This window comes from Podarcis erhardii (assembly GCF_964252035.2).
Source record: "Podarcis erhardii genome assembly, chromosome: 8".
Classification (NCBI taxonomy): domain Eukaryota; kingdom Metazoa; phylum Chordata; class Lepidosauria; order Squamata; family Lacertidae; genus Podarcis; species Podarcis erhardii.
This window is the reverse complement of record NC_138499.1, coordinates 3,181,347-3,199,006: the sequence shown is the minus strand read 5'-3', so window position 1 is coordinate 3,199,006 and position 17,660 is coordinate 3,181,347. Positions and strand designations below refer to the sequence as shown.

Sequence of the window (17,660 nt, the reverse complement as noted above, 5' to 3'; positions counted from 1 at the left end):
AAAACCAATAAAGAAAGAAGGAAAAATCAGAATTTAACAAAAAAAAAAATTATTATAGAATGCAAGGGGGAAAAGATAGAAAGAAATATAAAGAAGTCGAATTGCTGTGGAGGGAAGTAGAGGGTGGGGGTGGGCAGTGGCGTAGCGTGGGTTGTCAGCACCCGGGGCAAGGCAAGTAATTTGCGCCCCCAACCCGTGGATTTGCGCCCCCTAACCCGTGGATTTGCGCACCCTAACCCTAACCCCCAGATGTTGCGCCCGGTGTGGCCGGCCCCCCCTGCACCCCCCACGCTACGCCACTGGGGGTGGGTTTTATAATTAAGTGTATAATTATGTAGCTGTTGTAATTTAGATATTGTATTTTATGTGAGGGAATCATTGGGAATTTTGGTTATTATGTATATGTTTAGTTTCAATAAATTTTTTTAAACCCCCCCCCCAAATCTATCAGTGAGTTTCCTCAATGGAAATAAACAGGTTGCTCTTTGCACCTTGTTAACAAAACCTGAGTTTACCCGAGGGGCAGAAGGGGCTTGTCCACCTGGGAAGGGGGCCCACCTAGGAGAGGGAAATCTCTGACCCTAAACCTCTGCTGCCTTGCAGCTACGCTCATTTGGAAGTAAACCCCGAAGAAAAATCCGTACCCGCTGCCTTGCGGGACACCTTTGGGAGAAGAAAAAGCTGAAGAGTAAACACAATCTGAATTAAAACATTTCACACAAAACTTCAAAGAACTAACCCGCTTGTCAAACAAACTCAGAGGCTGTTAAAAATAAATGAAGGGTCGGCATCAGAAATGTTTACCGGGACTATTTGACTAATTAAGGAATGCAGTACAATATTAAATCATCACTCCCTGAACTTCAGAGCATGGATATGTCATTTGGCATTGGATATGTCATTTGGCATTGAGATATGTCATTTGGCATTGAGTATTTAGATTTTTTTGATTGTATGATAATTTGTAATGTTTTATAATGTGGTTTTATTGGATTGTTAAAATGGAAAATTTAATAAATATCATTTTTTTTTTTAGAAAAGAGTAAACGCAATCTTCAAAGCCAGGAGGTAATCAAGCTTATTTTGCTGTATAGTACCCCTTTCCCCTGACACTTTTTAGCCTCAGTAGCTCCCAGAACCAAAATGTAACACCATGCACATGTAGGGACACACATGCGCGCAGTTTCTCCTGCGGGTTTCTGGGCGTGCACCCCCCCTTGCAGCATCCAGGGGCGGAGGAGAGGCTCACCGGAAGGAGATGGCGTAGGAGTTGGGCTCGCCGCGCTTGCGCACCAGGAAGGCTCCATCTCGCGGGACTCTCATCAGCATGTGTTCCGCCTGCAGGCGGGTGAGATTGGCATGGTACCACCTGGCAGGGACAGAAGACTCCATCAGTACAGCCTCCGCCAGGTGTGATCCTGATCTGTCGCTCTGGAAGCCATGTGAAGCAAGGGGGTGCGAGGCAGTCCTGAGCTGGGTCCCCCCCTTTGCTCCCCTTTCGGAACACCCCCAAATTTAAAAGGAGATAGAGCCCAAGTAAAGATTTTCACTCGTTTTTAATTTTCACACCGCTTTATCTTTTTCAGAATTTTTTTTTTTGGGGGGGGGGTCTGTAAGCCGAGATGCATGGAGCCTGGGTATCACTACACCAGGGGTCAGCAAACTTTTTCAGCAGGGGGCCAGTCCACTGTCCCTCAGACCTTGTGGGGGGCCGGACTATATTTTTTTTGGGGGGGGGAATGAACAAATTCCTATGCCCCACAAATAACCCAGAGGTGCATTTTAAATAAAAGGACACATTCTGCTCATGTGAAAACATGCTGATTCCCAGACTGTCCATGGGCCGGATTTAGAAGGCGATTGGGCCGGATCCAGCCCCGGGCCTTAGCTTGCCTCCCCATGCACTACACAGTGGTGCAAGCAATGCTCTCTGCACATGCTCAGAGGCACACAGGACTTATACCAACCGTTGGCCCATCTAACTCAGTTCTGCCCACACTGGTTGGCAGCAGCCCTCTAAAATTTCAGGCAGATGCCAGCAGGGACTGGACTTGCAGCCTTCTACTCCCTGGCCCTGCATCCACCTAAAAAACCTTCGCCCAACGCCCACAGCAAATTCTGCCCAAAGCCGGGCTGTTGACCCGTGTCTCCGGGGTTAGAGGAGAGGAAGAGGGAAGAAGGGATGAGGTTTCTCACTCCTTGCTCTCGTGGGCGTTGGGCTGGGGCACGGGGTCCGTCAGGCGCATCTCGAACTCGTTGCAGCGCAGGGGCACCTCACGGTAGTGGCAGATGAGGCTGTAGAGGCTGTCAAAGACCAGGTTGTCCGTCAGGTAGAACTTCGTGGCGCCGGCTTCCTGCCGGGAGTGAATGCGGCAGTGCTGAACACGGCCGGAACGCCTGTGGAAGGAAGGGAACTATGGAACTATGGAACTATGGAACTCTCTGCCACAGGATTCTTCATATGTGGTGGGATTGTCCGTTAGTTAACGAATTCTGGAAACAGACTGGTATAGAAATATGGGGAATTGTGGGTAGGAAAGTGGAAATATCTTAATTAATGGCTCTTATTAGCCTGAGTAGCATCGAGTTAGAAACAAAAGAGGAATGTAAATGGGTAAAACTGATGGTAATTGCAGCCAGACAGGTTATAAGTGAGTAATTGGAAAAATGCAGAAGAGCCAGGGGTGAACCAATGGAGGGGGAAAAAGAAAAATATTATAATCTTAGAATATCTAACTGAGACATTAAAATGAAAGGGTCTAAGGTCAGTGAGAAGGAGGAGGATTGGTTTGAGAAAATATTGAATTATTTGGTCAGGTTTGAACAATTTGGGGCAATTAAAATGTTAAAAGTTAAATAAACCTTGAGGAGGGAGGAGTGTTAAGGTATACAGAAGTGTACATATGGTTGATTTGAATATGTTATTATTGATTATGAATACCCAATGTATCAGCCACCTGGGGGTTCTCACTGTTTGTTTTCACTGTTTGTGTTTTGGTTGTTGGTTAAAAAAATTTAAAAAATGGGATTCTTCATTCATTTTCTTTATTAAATTAGTCACTTTAGCTTGTCCTGGGCAACGCAAAACAACTTACAAACAAACAACCAACTTGCCTTCGGCTAATTAACAAACCTATGGCTTTTTAAACAGTGGGAGGGGGTGGTCATTGCGAGAGGCCAAGTTACAGGGAACCAGGCAGAGGGCCTTCTTGGTGGTGGCGCCCTTCTTGTGGAATGCCCTCCCATCAAGGAAATAAACAACTACCTGACTTTTAGAAGACATCTGAAGGCAGCCCTGTTTAGGGAAGCTTTTAATATTTGATGTTTTATCATGTTTTTAATATTCTGCTGGGAGCCATCCAGAGTGGCTGGGGAAAACCATCCAGATTTTTTTGGGGGGGGGGTATAAATTAAAAATTATTATTATTATTATTAGCCTTTCGTTTGGGTGTCCTTTTCTTTTCTCACGATAATATAAACTTTATTCAGCCAAATATACAAGTTTTGCTTCCAATCTGCATCTGTTCCAACATGTTGCACAATCAATAAAAGAGTTCTCTGGATTTGCAGGGATGTGTTTTGTTTTCGCAGTTAAAAAGTCACTATCACAGTTCAGAGGAGAAGGGAAGAAATTAAGGATGGCTTCTTTTTTAAAAAAAATAATAATAATGGGGAGAGAGAAGGGTAGAAAGTGGAAATAAGAAGACCAGAACAGACCATTCCTTTTCAAGATGTTTGGCCAGATTAAGCATCCTCACACCCTGACCGGGGTTGGGGTTGAGCTCTTCCTCGCGACACGACCTACCAGAAGGAGAGGGTGTAGTCGCCCACAAAGGTCTCGCTCTCCCGCACCAGGAAAGTGCCGTCTTTGCCGCCCGTCTCGGTGCAATACTCGTGGAGCAGCTTCTCTGCGATCTGCCGCCCGTCGCGGCCGCCGCCCAGCTTGCCGTGGAACCATTTCTCGCTGAAGTGGAGCTCGTTGTTGTTAAACTCCTAAAAAGCCCAAAGGCGGCAGGAGAGGGGAAAGGAAAGTCGAGGGGAGGTGGTGGGAGGGGGGAAGAAAAGGAAGAGGGGGTTCAGTGGCAAAGGGGTGGGAGAATGGGAAGCAAGAAGAAGCCACAGCACGTTTAATATCCTCATGTCCTTTTCAGACTTTGCTGAAGCATATTCGGGGGGGGGGGGGGAGGCACCATATCAACAAACATGGGGGGGGGCAGGACAGTTCGTGTCACCCATATGAAACAGGAGCTGACTGTGACGGTCAGGATAAAAAACTAAGAAGAGCCCTTTGGTATAATAATAATAATAATAATAATAATAATAATAATAATAATAATAAATTTCTACCCCACCCATCTGGCTTGGCTTCCCCAGCCACTCTGGGCAGCTTCATTTTTTTTTTTTTTAATATTTTTATTAATTTTACAGAATAAAAAAGAACAAAGAATAAAATACAAAAGTTTCATAAATCATATTTCTTTTACAGAATCTTTTGGGCTTCCCCACATCTTCCCGGATCTGCATTATTTATAATACCAATTTCAGCATTTTGTTATCTTATTTCATCACTTATTGTATCTTTCATTTTGTCATGTTACCCTTTTCAATATATTTATAACCCAATGTTCATAATACAAAGTCTTCAGCTATTTATTATCTTATTTCATTACTTATTGTATCTTTCAGTTCATTATTGTATCTTTCAATTTCATGTTACCAAAGTCAAAGTTATTGTGACCATGATCTTATATATTGTGATTAAAACGTAATGCAATAAAGATTTTTCTTAATTTCACCTCTCTTTTCTTGTGCCTTAATTTTAATTTCACCTAATTACCATTGCTGGGGCTAATATTTCCTAAAAAGTGCATTTTCTTAACATTCATACAGCTTATAATATTTTTGTAAATAGTCCTTAAATTTTTTCCAGTCCTCTTCCATTTTTTCTTCTCCCAAGTCTCGGATTCTGCCAGTCATTTCCGCCAGTTCCATATAGTCCATCAACTGCGTCTGCCATTCCTCCAGTGTGGGTAAATCTTGTGTCTTCCAACACTTTGCGATGAGAATTCTTGCTGCTGTTGTAGCATACATAAAAAAAGTTCTATCCTTCTTTAACACATTCTGGTCTACAATGCCCAGAAGGAAGGCCTCCGGTTTCTTAGGCAAGGTATATCTAAATACCTTTTTTAACTCATTATAGATCATTTCCCAAAAGGCCTTCACTTTCGGACATGTCCACCAGAGATGAAAGAACGTCCCTTCCGCCTCTTTACACTTCCAGCATTTATTATCAGACAGGTGATATATCTTAGCAAGCTTGACTGGGGTCATGTACCACCGGTATATCATTTTCATAATATTTTCTTTCAGGGCACTACATGCCGTGAATTTCAATCCGGTGGTCCATAACCTTTCCCAGTCCTCAAACATAATGTTATGTCCAATATCCTGTGCCCACTTTATCATGGCGGATTTGACTGTCTCATCCTGTGTGTTCCATTTAAGCAGCAAGTTATACATTCTTGAAAGTAATTTGTCTTTAGGTTCTAACAATTCTGTCTCTAATTTCGATTTTTCCACCTGGAACCCAACCTTTTTGTCTGTTTTGAAAATTTCCCGAATTTGGGCATAATGCAACCAGTCTCGCACCTTACTTTTTACATTTTCAAAACTCTGCAGCTTCCAATTGTCACCATCTTTTTCTATTAATTCCCAATATTTTGGCCAGTAGGCCTCCATGTTAAGTCTCTTGCGTGCCTTGGCCTCTGCCGGTGAAAGCCACCTTGGTGTTTTACTCTCCAATAAGTCTTTATATTTTGTCCAGACCATAAAGATTGCTCTTCTAACAATATGGTTTTTGAACATTTTATGAACTTTAACCTTGTCATACCACAAATACGCATGCCACCCAAAAGCGTTATCAAACCCTTCCAGATCTAGGACATCGGTGTTCTCTAACAAAAACCAGTCTTTCAACCAGCAGAAGGCTGCAGATTCATAATATAACCTCAAGTCTGGCAGGGCAAATCCCCCCCTTTCTTTCGCATCTGTTAGTATTTTAAACTTAATTCGGGGCTTTTTGCCCTGCCAAACAAACTTAGAAATATCCCTCTGCCACTTTCCGAAGCATACCACTTTGTCCACAATCTGCAGGGACTGAAACAAAAATAACATTTTCGGCAAAACATTCATCTTTATAGCTGCTATTCGGCCTAACAAGGAAAGTTTTAGTCTTGTCCAAGTTTCCAAATCCCTTTTGATTTCTGACCAACATTTCTCATAGTTGTCCTTAAACAAATTCAAGTTTTTAGAAGTCAAGAACACCCCTAAATATTTTACCTTTTTAACCACATTTAATCCTGTCTCTTTCAAAAACTCATCTGTTTCTGTAGACGTTAGGTTCTTAGCTAAGACCTTAGTCTTTTGCTTGTTCAACTTAAATCCCGCCACCCGACCATAATCAGATATTAAATCCAGAACTCTTTTTGTGCTAGAAACTGGCTCCTGTAATGTTAGTACCAAATCATCTGCAAATGCTTTCAGTTTATATTGTTTCACTCCGACCTCAATGCCCCGAACTAACCGGTCCCTTCTAATCATATTCAAAAGCACCTCCAGGACCGAGATAAACAATAATGGGGATAGAGGGCACCCTTGTCATGTCCCTTTTTCAATATTGAATTCCTCCGTCACCACATTGTTTACTATCAATTTAGCTTTTTGGTCTGAATATATTGCTTCTATACCATTTTCAAACCCCCGTCCCACTCCCATCCCTTCCAAATTTTTCTTCATGAACATCCAAGAAATGTTGTCAAAGGCTTTCTCCGCATCAATAAAAATTAACGCCGCTCTAGTGTTAATATTTGTTTGTAAGAGTTCCAAGATGTCAATAATGTTTCTCGTGTTGTCAAACAAATGCCTACCCGGGAGAAAGCCTGCTTGGTCCTTGTGAATCACTTCATTCAATACCTTTTTAAATCTATTTGCCAAAATGTCTGCAAAAATTTTGTAATCCACGTTTAGGAGTGAGATGGGACGGTAGTTCTTAAGTTGAGTCTTTTCAGTTTCTGTTTTAGGAATCAATGTGATGAAAGCTTCTTTCCACGTTTCTGGTGCCTTCTTACCCTCCATAATCTGGTTACATACCTCCATCAAGGGTTGTATCAAATAGTCCTTCAAAACCTTATAATATTTGGAGGTAAGTCCATCAGGGCCTGGAGATTTGCCTAATTGGAGGTTCTGTATGGCACTCTCGATTTCCTGCTGTGTAACTTTAACATTCAGGGTTGTTCTCATTTCCTGAGGAATTTTTTGTAATCCGTTAGTTTTAATAAATTGATCAATCTCAGATTCTTTCTGCGGCCCTTGTGCATAGAGATCTTTGAAATATCTCTGGAAACATTTCCTAATTTCTTCAGGCTTCTGGACCATTCTTCCTTCAATCTCTAGATTTGTAACTGTATTTAATTTTTGTCTTTTTTTCAACTGCCATGCTAGCAGTTTCCCACATTTATTTGCTGAATCGAAAGATCTTTGTCTCATTTGTTTAATTTTCCACTCCACTTCTTGGTTTATCAGTTTCATATATTGGGCCTGGAAAAATTTCACTTCTCTCAGCACTTCCTTGGACTTGGGCCTAGATCTTAATTTCCTTTCACCCTCACTTATTCTCTCCAATATCTTCTGCTTCTTTTCATTCCAGAGTCTTTTCTTTACAGTGTTTTGTTGTATTAGAAACCCTCTCATCACCGCTTTACTTGCGTCCCAGATTGTTCTTTTTTCCACCGTAGTGTTCTGATTTATCTCAAAGTAATCTTTCAAAGTTTTTTGGGCCTTCTTCACAATCTCCTGATCTCTGAATAAAGTGTCATTCATTTTCCATCTGAAGGATCCGGTTATGTTTAGTCTCAATTCCATTTTCAAAGCATTATGGTCGGAGCAAGTTTTTGGGCAAATTTCCACTTTTCTAGTTTTAGGTGCCAGTCCTTTAGTTATCCATATTTGGTCGATTCGTGTCCATGACAAATGAGCTTCAGAAAAGAAAGTTCCTTCTTTTCCTAGGGGGTTCTTGACTCTCCATATATCAATCAAATCCATATTGTCTGTCATTTCAAAAAAAGTTTTAGGTAGTCTGCCTTCTTTTGTTATATTTACACTCTGCGACTTATCCATATTTACAGAGACAACCCCATTCATATCTCCCAACATAATAATGTTGTTATAATCCAGATAGTCCAGTAAAGTCTCATGCAGCTTCTTAAAAAATTCCGATTTTCCATCATTTGGTGCATAAATTCCTAATATCAAAAATTTTTCACCATGTGTGTAAATTTCAATAGCCAAAATTCTGCCTTGTTCATCTTTAAATAGAAATTTCGGTGACAGGCTCTCCTTTGCGTAGATCACTACTCCTCTTTTCTTAACTCTGTCCGAAGAAATAAATTCTTGGCCTAGCCTTTTATTGATTAGCACTTTCCGATGAAGCCTTGTCACATGTGTTTCTTGCAGACAAATAATGTCCAATTGCTCTTTCTTCAATATATGGAATACTTTCCTTCCTTTTTCTGGGGAATTTCCGCCATTTATATTCCAACTAAGAAGTTGCAGAGACATCCTGAGTCAATTTGTAGGCCTTACAATGGGGTGTCTAGATCTCCCGTTCCCGGCGGTGGCAGTGATGGTCCAGCTCCAGGCTGTTTAGTTCCTGGTGGTGGAGGTGGCCAAGACGCAACTGCTCCTTTCTGGAGGTCTTCCCCGTTGTCGTGAAGAAACTTCTGCTGGTCCTCTGGTGTTCTGATTCTTGTTTTCCTTCCTTTATAGCTAAATGATAGTCCTTGCGGGAACTCCCACCTATAAGGGATTGTGTTGTTTCTCAACAACTTTGCCAGTTCTAAGTATGAGGCTCTAAGATCCAATAACAATTTGGGTATATCTCTGTAAATTTCAGCCTTTTTACCTTCTATCTCTAGAGATTTTTTGAAATGTAGGCCTAGTATCTTGTCTCTTTCCTCTCTTGATTTCAGAATAACCAAACAATCTCTGGACTTGTCTTTCTTCACCGATCTGCCCAGTCTAAATGCAGTCACAATTTTAAAGTCTTTATCCTCTTCTATTCCCCAAAATTTGGAGAATAAAAGTGTCAAAAATCCCTCCAAGTTGCCTTCCTCCAATTCTGGGACAGCTCTCAACCTGAGGTTATTCTCCTTGTTTCTCAATTCCACCATCGACAGGTAGGCCTGTTGTTCCCCTACCTGTCTTTGCAGAGGCTTGATTTCGCCTTTAATCTCATCAACTTTTTTACTTGCTTGCTCCGCTTTTTGATAGGCTTCCACAGCTAATTTATGATTTTCAGCTGTAGCTCCTTGTAGATTCTCAATTGCCTGTGTGTTCTGAGAGACCTTTTCAGAAAGTACGCCAATAGTAGTTGTTGCTTGGTCTATTTTTAGTGATTGACTGTCCACTTTTTGATTTAAAATTGCTAGTTGTTCTAAAATTTGTTTCAAAACTGTGTCAGATCCTCCTGTTGCCATGTCCTCTTCAGCAGGCTGTTCGGCCTCCACCTCCTGTGCTATCAGGACGGTTGGAACAGATGATCTGCGATGATGAGCTAAAGTTGTTTGGACAAGTTGCACAGGCTTCCTTTCTTTTTCTTTTTCTTTTTCTCTTTCTTTAGCTTTGGCTGCTCTTGTTTTCCCTGTGCCACTCATTCCACACCTGCCTCTTGTTCAAGGTCAAGTTATCCTTTATTCCATGAGAAAGCAAGTCCAGAGTACACACAATTAAACCACAGAAATTCCAAACAAAAAATGTTTCCCAGGCCTCTATAGCTCCACAGTCCTCTAGGGGGAGTATCTTAAAATTTCAGGGAAGGAAAAGGTTTTTCCGCCATTTAAAGTTTCTGTAATCTCTTTTTTAGTTTGTAATTCCAAGACAAAAAGGAAGATTCGCAGAGTCCTTTACTTTTTAAGCTAAAGCCACTAGGAGCCAGACTGGTAATTGCAACAGTATTTCAAACGTTTAAAGTTTCAATATATGTAGCAACTTAAAATCTTGTTACTATAGTCCGCAGTTTGACAGCTCAGTTACATACTGACAGCCCGACGACTTGCGTTCTTAAGACAAAGTCCCAAATATAAATCCCATAGGCAAAAACAAAGTCTCTCTTGGTCTTTTAAATAAGAAGACTGCAAATTCTGTAAATGCACGATAGTTCCACTTTACAAAGTTCCCATTAAGCGCCTCAGCGCTCCTCTGTACTTTTGCTTTTGATCTTGTAAGCAGTATCGGGAGACGGACTTCCTTTTACTCGTCACCCGTTTTCAAACCCGGAAAAAGGATATTTAAAGTCCAAATTGGATATTTAAAGTCCAAAGGATATTTAAAGTCCAAATTGTAGTTCACTTTACTCACGGGTATGTTGCTTGCCAAATTGATGTTCACAGGAAGAAAGGTCGACGCTCATCAGCAACAGCTGCGCGGCTTCGCCTCCCGCAGAAAGAGCGATGAACTCACAGCGCCGCTCCCCCTTTCGCGCTCCGGAGCCCCTTACGGGGTCCCTTCCGCACTTCTGGGGAAGTTCCTGGCGCCCGCCGAGTCCCACGGCCACGGGCTCCCTCTGCCCGTGGTTTTTTCAAGCGGGTCGTCGCTATGCCGCAGCGAACGACCCTTTTCTGCGGAGCCCCTCTTCAGACGACGAAGAGGACCGCCATCGCTGTTTCGCGCCGCCTCCGGAAGTCCCACTCTGGGCAGCTTCAACCACAATATTAAAATACAGTAATGCATCAAACATTAAAAGCTTCCCTAAACAGAGCTGCCTTCATCTAAAAGTCTGATAGTTGTTGTTCTCGTTGGTGGGAGGGCGTGCCACAGGGCGGATGCCACCACCGAGAAGGCCCTCTGCCTGGTTCCCTGTAGTTTCACTTCTCGCAGTGAGGGAACCGCCAGAAGGCTCTCGGAGCTGGACCTCAGTGTCCAGGCAGAACAATGGAGGTGGAGATGCTCCTTATTATTATTATTTTCATTATTATCATTATTATTATTATTACCATGCCCATCTGGCTGGGTTGCCCCAAGCTCAGGCTCACTAGAACTGACGGGCAACAAAGCTGAACGTTGGGAGGTTCAGGACACAAAGAAATGCATAAACTGTGGAACTCCCTGCCACAGTTAAAATGGGAGCGCCCCACTGCCTTCTTCCCAGCCAAGCGCCTCTGCAAGACTCCAGAAATGCACCTCTTTCTGCTCCGTCTCCTCCTCGTCCTCGTTGGACTGGTAGCGGGAGGTCTCCTCGGAGTAATAGATCTTGTTGCTGGTCAGAACAAAGTAGTGCGGGCTCCACGTCTGCTGAAAGGGAGGGGGAAAGAGGGTCAGAGCAACGGAAGGGGCTGGGACACAAGGCGAGGGACCCCCTGAGCCGCGGGAGAAAGCAAGAGCCTCACGTGGTCAATGGGGTCCTCGAGATAAAGGATGCCGTTCTTGATGGAGTTGCTGATGTCGTTCTCGGAGTAGCTGGCCAAGGAGACTTCCTCGTAGAGGTTCCCTTCGACCAACTTCTTGTGCTGGAAGAAAAGGACAGAATCACAGAATTGTAGAGTCGAAAGGAACCTCAAGGATCATCTAGTCCAACCCCTTGCAATGCAGGAATCTTTTGCCGAAAGTGGTGCTTGAACCCACAACCCTGAGATTAAGGACCTCATGTTCTACCAGCTGAATTATTACTAGACCGGCCTTCAACAACCTGGTGCCTTCCAGATGATTTAGGGCTCCAGATGTTGGCTGGGGCTGAGTGCCGCTCTAGTCCGAATCATATGGAGGGCACCAGGTTGGCAAACACTGGCCTGGATATTCAAAAGGATGCCAAAGGCTCTACCTCTCTTTTAAATCAGAACCAGTGAAGGCGGTGAAGGTCCTGTGTGAGTGCCTGGAGGCAGTTGGAGGATGGATGGCGGCTAACAGATTGAGGTTGAATCCTGACAAGACAGAAGTACTGTTTTGGGGGGACAGGGGGCAGGTGGGTGTGGGGGATTCCCTGGTCCTGAATGGGGTAACTGTGCCCCTGAAGGACCAGGTGCGCAGCCTGGGAGTCATTATGGACTCGCAGCTGTCCATGAAGGTGCAGGTCTATTCTGTGTCCAGGGCAGTTGTCTACCAGCTCCATCTGGTACGCAGGATGAGACCCTCCCTGCCCACGGACTGTCTCGCCAGAGCGGTGCATGCTCTGGTTATCTCCCGCTTGGACTACTGCAATGCGCTCTACGTGGGGCTACCTTTGAAGGTGATCCGGAAACTGCAATTAATCCAGAATGCGGCAGCTAGACTGGTGATTGGGAGCAGCCGTCGGGACCACATAACACCGGTCCTGAGAGATCTGCATTGGCTCCCAGTACGTTTCCAAGCACAATTCAAAGTGTTGGTGCTGACCTTTAAAGCCCTATACAGCCCTATACGGCCTTGGTCCTGTATACTTGAAGGAGCATCTCCACCCCCATCGTTCTGCCCGGACACTGAGGTCCAGCGCCGAGGGCCTTCTGGTGGTTCCCTCATTGCGAGAAGTGAGGTTACAGGGAACCAGACAGAAGGCCTTCTCGGTAGTGGGTGTTTTTACATGAGTAGAATGTGTCCTTTTATTCAAAATGCATCTCTGGGTTATTTGTGGGGCCTGCCTAGAGGAGGGAGAAAGGTTGTTTTCTGCTGCTCCAGAGAAGCGGACATGGAGCAATGGTTCCAAACTACAAGAAAGAAGATTCCACCTAAACATTAGGAAGAACTTCCTGACAGTAAGAGCTGTTTGACAGTGGAATTTGCTGCCAAGGAATGTGGTGGAGTCTCCTTCTTTGGAGGTCTTTAAGCAGAGGCTTGACAACCATATGTCAGGAGTGCTCTGATGGTGTTTCCTGCTTGGCAGGGGGTTGGACTCGGTGGCCCTTGTGGTCTCTTCCAACTCTATGATTCTATGATTCTATGGTGTTTTTACTTGAGTAGAACGTGTGCTTTTATTTAACATGCATTTCTGGGTTATTTGTGGGGCATAGGAATTCGTTCATTTTTTCCCTTCAAAATATAGTCCAGCCCCCCACAAGGTCTGAGAGACAGTGGACGGGCCCCCTGCTGAAAAAGTTTGTTGACCCCTGAACTAAGGGTTCAGCTCGGAATAAAGGGCAGGTAAGAGTCCCGCTACCTTGATGAGAATCTTCTTCTTGAGCTGGACAGGTGAGGGCAGCTGGTCTGCGTTGACATCCACCGGTTTGGTAAGCAGCATGTCCCCAAAGACCTTCTTGAAGTGCGCGGCCATGTTCCTCTGCTGCACAATGCTGCAATGGTCCTCGATGGAGAGGATGACGGGGAACCTAGGCGAAAGGCAGGCAGCGTCACCCAGGTGCACCTCGAGACACCTGCAGCGTGCCATCATCGGCACAGCCCTGTCCCCGAACCTTGTGCTACACAGAGGGCAAGAGGACAGGTCCCTCCCCCAATCCGACAGCCTGAGGCAACGTCAGGAGGTTTCACATGTTCGTATGCTGAACACACATCATGCAATTGCACAAGAGGAAAACACCTGCGTTTCTGAGACACCTGTGTTGCTGAGTTTCCACACTCCCACACAAGCAACACAACACAGGAAGCTTCTCTCGATATACGCCTTTAGATCAGTGAAAAATACCCTCCGATGTTTCATCACTGATTCCAATTTTCCCGGAGATCCTGGGAAATAGCTTTGCACAAGCAAATTTTCCCGGAGTCATGGGTAGAAGGGACCAAACACCCCCCTCTCTTAGGAAAGAGAAGGCAGAGGAAAGGGCTGAGAGGAGGCGGAGAATCACTTACTCAGAGGTGACGAAAGCGTGTTCCTTGATGGTGTACAGCACGTCCAAGAATTTGATTTTGGAGGTGAGCGTATGGCCGTGGTAGATGATTGGCAGGTCGTCCGGACCGTCCCAACAGTCCACTGCAGGTGGAGAGGATTTGGTACTGAATTAGTTATTAAATTAATTGCCCTTTTCATTAAGATGGAATTTCTTTTTCATCAACCAGGAAGGTTTTATATATCTTTGTCTTTAACACCGGCGCTTATTAAAAACTGCAAGTGCCCAGAGTTATCTTAAAAGAAGCTTTCCCCCTTTCTATGCTTCTTGCTGCAGAATTTTTATGGATACCAGCCTTCTTCAATCTGTTGCCTGCCAGAGGTTTCGGACTACAATTCTCATCACTGTAGTCCAAAATTTCTGGTTGGAGAAGGCTGGTTTATACTCAGATGCAGAACTATTATTTGATTGACTTCCCAGTTCACGCAATTCATTGGCCAGGATTTCTTCAATCAGGTAACAACCATAATAATGATGTATAGATTGCCCGGCCCTTTGCTACAGGCACACACTCACACAAATGTGCACACACACACACACACACACACACACACACACACTTAAGGCATCTGTTTGTCTTTCTCCTTTTGGGGGGGGGGGCGCAAATTGCAGAAAGGCACATCTGAATCCTGCTGGAATCTCTGCCCTTTACTATCAGATATGATAGAGTGAGCTGAGGTTAGCCAGTGCTTACAGAAAAGAACTCTGTGCATGCTCGGGAGAACTCTCACTTAACAGCCTAACTTCCTAGGCTGTAGCAGGTTTCAGTTTAACCCCAGTCTGCCTGCTTCTGAGCTATGAGATGGAAAGATAACACGGCACAGAAAGCCACAGACCAGGACTGGTTTGCAAAATCCCTCTTTGCCCACTACCTGGAAAAGGAAGTGCTATGAGCCACTGGCTGAGATGTGCAAACTGTCTTGTTTTAATTGACTCTATGCAAGGCACTAGGGACGCGGGTGGCGCTGTGGGTAAAACCTCAGCGCCTAGGACTTGCCGATCACATGGTCGGCGGTTCGAATCCCCGCGACGGGGTGCGCTCCCGTCGTTCGGTCCCAGCGCCTGCCAACCTAGCAGTTCGAAAGCACCTCTGGGTGCAAGTAGATAAATAGGGACCGCTCTGGCGGGAAGGTAAACGGCATTCCGTGTGCTGCGCTGGCTCGCCAGATGCAGCTTGTCACGCTGGCCACGTGACCCGGAAGTGTCTGCGGACAGCGCTGGCCCCCGGCCTCTTAAGTGAGATGGGCGCACAACCCTAGAGTCTGGCAAGACTGGCCCGAATGGGCAGGGGTACCTTTACCTTTTTACTTATGCAAGGCACTCTGGAAGCCCATTTGGCCGAAACTGTTATGATATAGTTCCATTCCACCTTAAAAGGGTCAGGCCTGACTGTTGTGTGTCACATGCCTGTTTACTTCCAGCACAGTTTGCTGGGAACTTCCGTTTTGTATATTGCTTTTGCTTTATTGCTGTTTTGCTTGGACACGAAGGGAAGCAGACATGTTTTCCTTTGTTCCTGCTGCTGAATAAAATGCTGTAAATAAAGCTTACACATGGCTCTGTCCGCTACTTCCGTTGTGGAGATTTATTCACTCTGCTAATTCGCATGCTCGGTAGCTTCAGAAGGCAACTGAGGCTCGAGTTGCTGATTGATTGATGCTGTTCCGTGACCTGGAGTTTGCCCGGTGGCTGGAGCCAGCTGGGGGCCTGCCTGATGCCCCCGTCTCCCTGGCAGCATCCCAACAGAAACGTGCGGTACAAATGCCCAAATAAATAACAAATTAAGAACCTAAGAAGAGCCTGCAGGATCAGGCCACCGGCTTGTCGAGTCCAGCATCCTGTTCTTCCAGTGGCCAACCAAGTGCCCGCAGTTGGAAACCCACAATCAGGATTCGAGCCCAAGAGCAACTGTCCCAGCTTGTGGTTTCCAGCAGTTGGCACCCGGAAGCCAAGCTGGGCCAAGATCCCCAAAAGTGAGACTCACATTCTATGCAGCGGCATCCCATCCGGAGGCAGCGGGAGTAGGCTTCCAGAGAGGATTCGCTGGAGAACTGGTCCCCCGTGAGATACCTGTAAGAGGCAGAGACACCTAAGTAATAGATGCTATCCTGTGGGTTAAGCGGTAAAAATATTTTTAGGCGTTCATGGTGCCGAAGTAGTAGGTGAATAACAACAGACAGTGTTCCCGAAAAATCTGACTGTTTCTTTCTTTTTTTAAAAAATGATATTTATTAGAAGTTTCAAAAATTACAAAAAAAAAGGCAAAAGAGAGAACAACAAAAAATTAACAAAACATACATAACAGTACATCAAAAAAGGAAAAAACACACACATAAAAACCAATACACCAATAACAATAAAAAAAAAACCACACATCCAATATTCTCTCAATATTCTCACATCCAATATTCACCCATAGACTTATTAAACTTCTGCGGACTTTCGAAGATTGACAGACGTGTGTTCAATTGATTTCAAATATATTAGAGAATTTACAAGTGCACACATTTTGTTTTTGTTACTAAATCATGTATATTACTCAATAAGAATTACAGTGCTATCTAGTATACTGGACTACGTGTTGCTTGTATTGTTTGTTGTGTTAAGTTTGCAACACAGGGGTTTGTTGTTCTGTATTGGTTCCCTGTAACCTCACTTCTCGCAGCAAGGGAACTGCCAGAAGGCTCTCGGTGCTGGACCTCGGTGTCCGGGGTGGAGACGCTCCTTCGGGTATACTGGGCCGAGGCCATTTAGGGCTTTAAAGGTCAGCACCAGCACTTTGAATGGTGCTTGGAAACGTACTGGGAACCAGTGTAGGTCTTTCAAGACTGGTGTTATGTGGTCTCTGTGGTCGCTCCCAGTCCCCAGTCTAGCTGCCGCATTCTGAATTAATTGCAGTTTCTGGGTCACCTTCAAAGGCAGCTGTTGAATACAGTGGTGCCTCGCAAGACGAAATTAATCCGTTCCGCGAGTCTCTTCGTCTTGCGGTTTTTTCGTCTTGCGAAGCACGGATATTAGCGGCTTAGCGGCTTAGCGGCTATTAGCGGCTTAGTGGCTATTAACGGCTTAGCGGCTTTAAGAAAAAGGAAACAAACTCGCAAGAACTCGCAAGACCTTTCGTCTTGCAAAGCAAGCCCATAGGGAAATTCGTCTTGCAGAACGACTCAAAAAACAGAAAACTCTTTCGTCTTGCGCGTTTTTCGTCTTGCGAGGCATTTGTCTTGCGAGGTACCACTGTAGTTACTTTAAAATATGAAGGTTCATTATTGTTTCACAAGTTGTCTATGTCTTTAAGGGCCAGGGCAGAGACCCAGTCTTGCAGCTGTGAAACATAGCAGGTGCTGCTAAGTTGAGTTAATTAAGCTGTGTCAGCGATTGGGTGTAGTATATAAGGAGCAGCACCTAGCTCTCTCGCCCCCCTGGGGGATGGGTTGGTGGTTGGGTCATGTTTGTTGTTGTTATCTTTAGTGTAAAAGGAGTTTTTGTTTTTGTTATTAAAACCTTTTTAAAGTTATTTTGAGTTCCTTGTTATGCATGGCCTCCCCAGCAAGCTCTCTGCTGTGCTTGTTTAGTCGTGTCCGACTCTTCGTGACCCCATGGACCAGAGCACGCCAGGCACTTCTGTCTTCCACCTCTGCTGTGCTACTAAACTGCAAATAGCCAACAGTAGCCCCACGTAGAGTGCATTGCAGTAGTCCAAGCGAGAGATAACCAGAGCATGCACCACTCTGGCGAGACAGTCTGTGGGCAGGGAGGGTCTCATCCTGCATAGCAGATGGAGCTAGTAGACAGCTG

The 17,660-nt window shown here is 44.8% G+C and overlaps 2 protein-coding genes across 2 annotated transcripts in view; one reads left to right on the top strand and one right to left on the bottom strand.

Annotated features, from left to right (window-relative positions):
• NAPRT (nicotinate phosphoribosyltransferase) overlaps positions 1-17,660 on the top strand; it is a 221,860-nt gene that overhangs the window by 87,633 nt on the left and 116,567 nt on the right. The gene's annotated exons all lie outside the window — the stretch shown is intronic.
• The window catches only part of LOC309349049 (1-phosphatidylinositol 4,5-bisphosphate phosphodiesterase gamma-1-like), a 94,275-nt gene that overhangs the window by 26,361 nt on the left and 50,254 nt on the right, over positions 1-17,660 (bottom strand). The window contains exons 10-17 of the mRNA XM_081874916.1: positions 15,850-15,935; positions 13,828-13,948; positions 13,181-13,349; positions 11,442-11,561; positions 11,236-11,343; positions 3,806-3,993; positions 2,197-2,397; positions 1,250-1,369 (exon numbers count right to left, since the gene is read on the bottom strand). Coding sequence (XP_081731042.1) covers positions 1,250-1,369; positions 2,197-2,397; positions 3,806-3,993; positions 11,236-11,343; positions 11,442-11,561; positions 13,181-13,349; positions 13,828-13,948; positions 15,850-15,935 — 1,113 coding nt within the window. The remainder of the gene's footprint in view (positions 1-1,249; positions 1,370-2,196; positions 2,398-3,805; positions 3,994-11,235; positions 11,344-11,441; positions 11,562-13,180; positions 13,350-13,827; positions 13,949-15,849; positions 15,936-17,660) is intronic.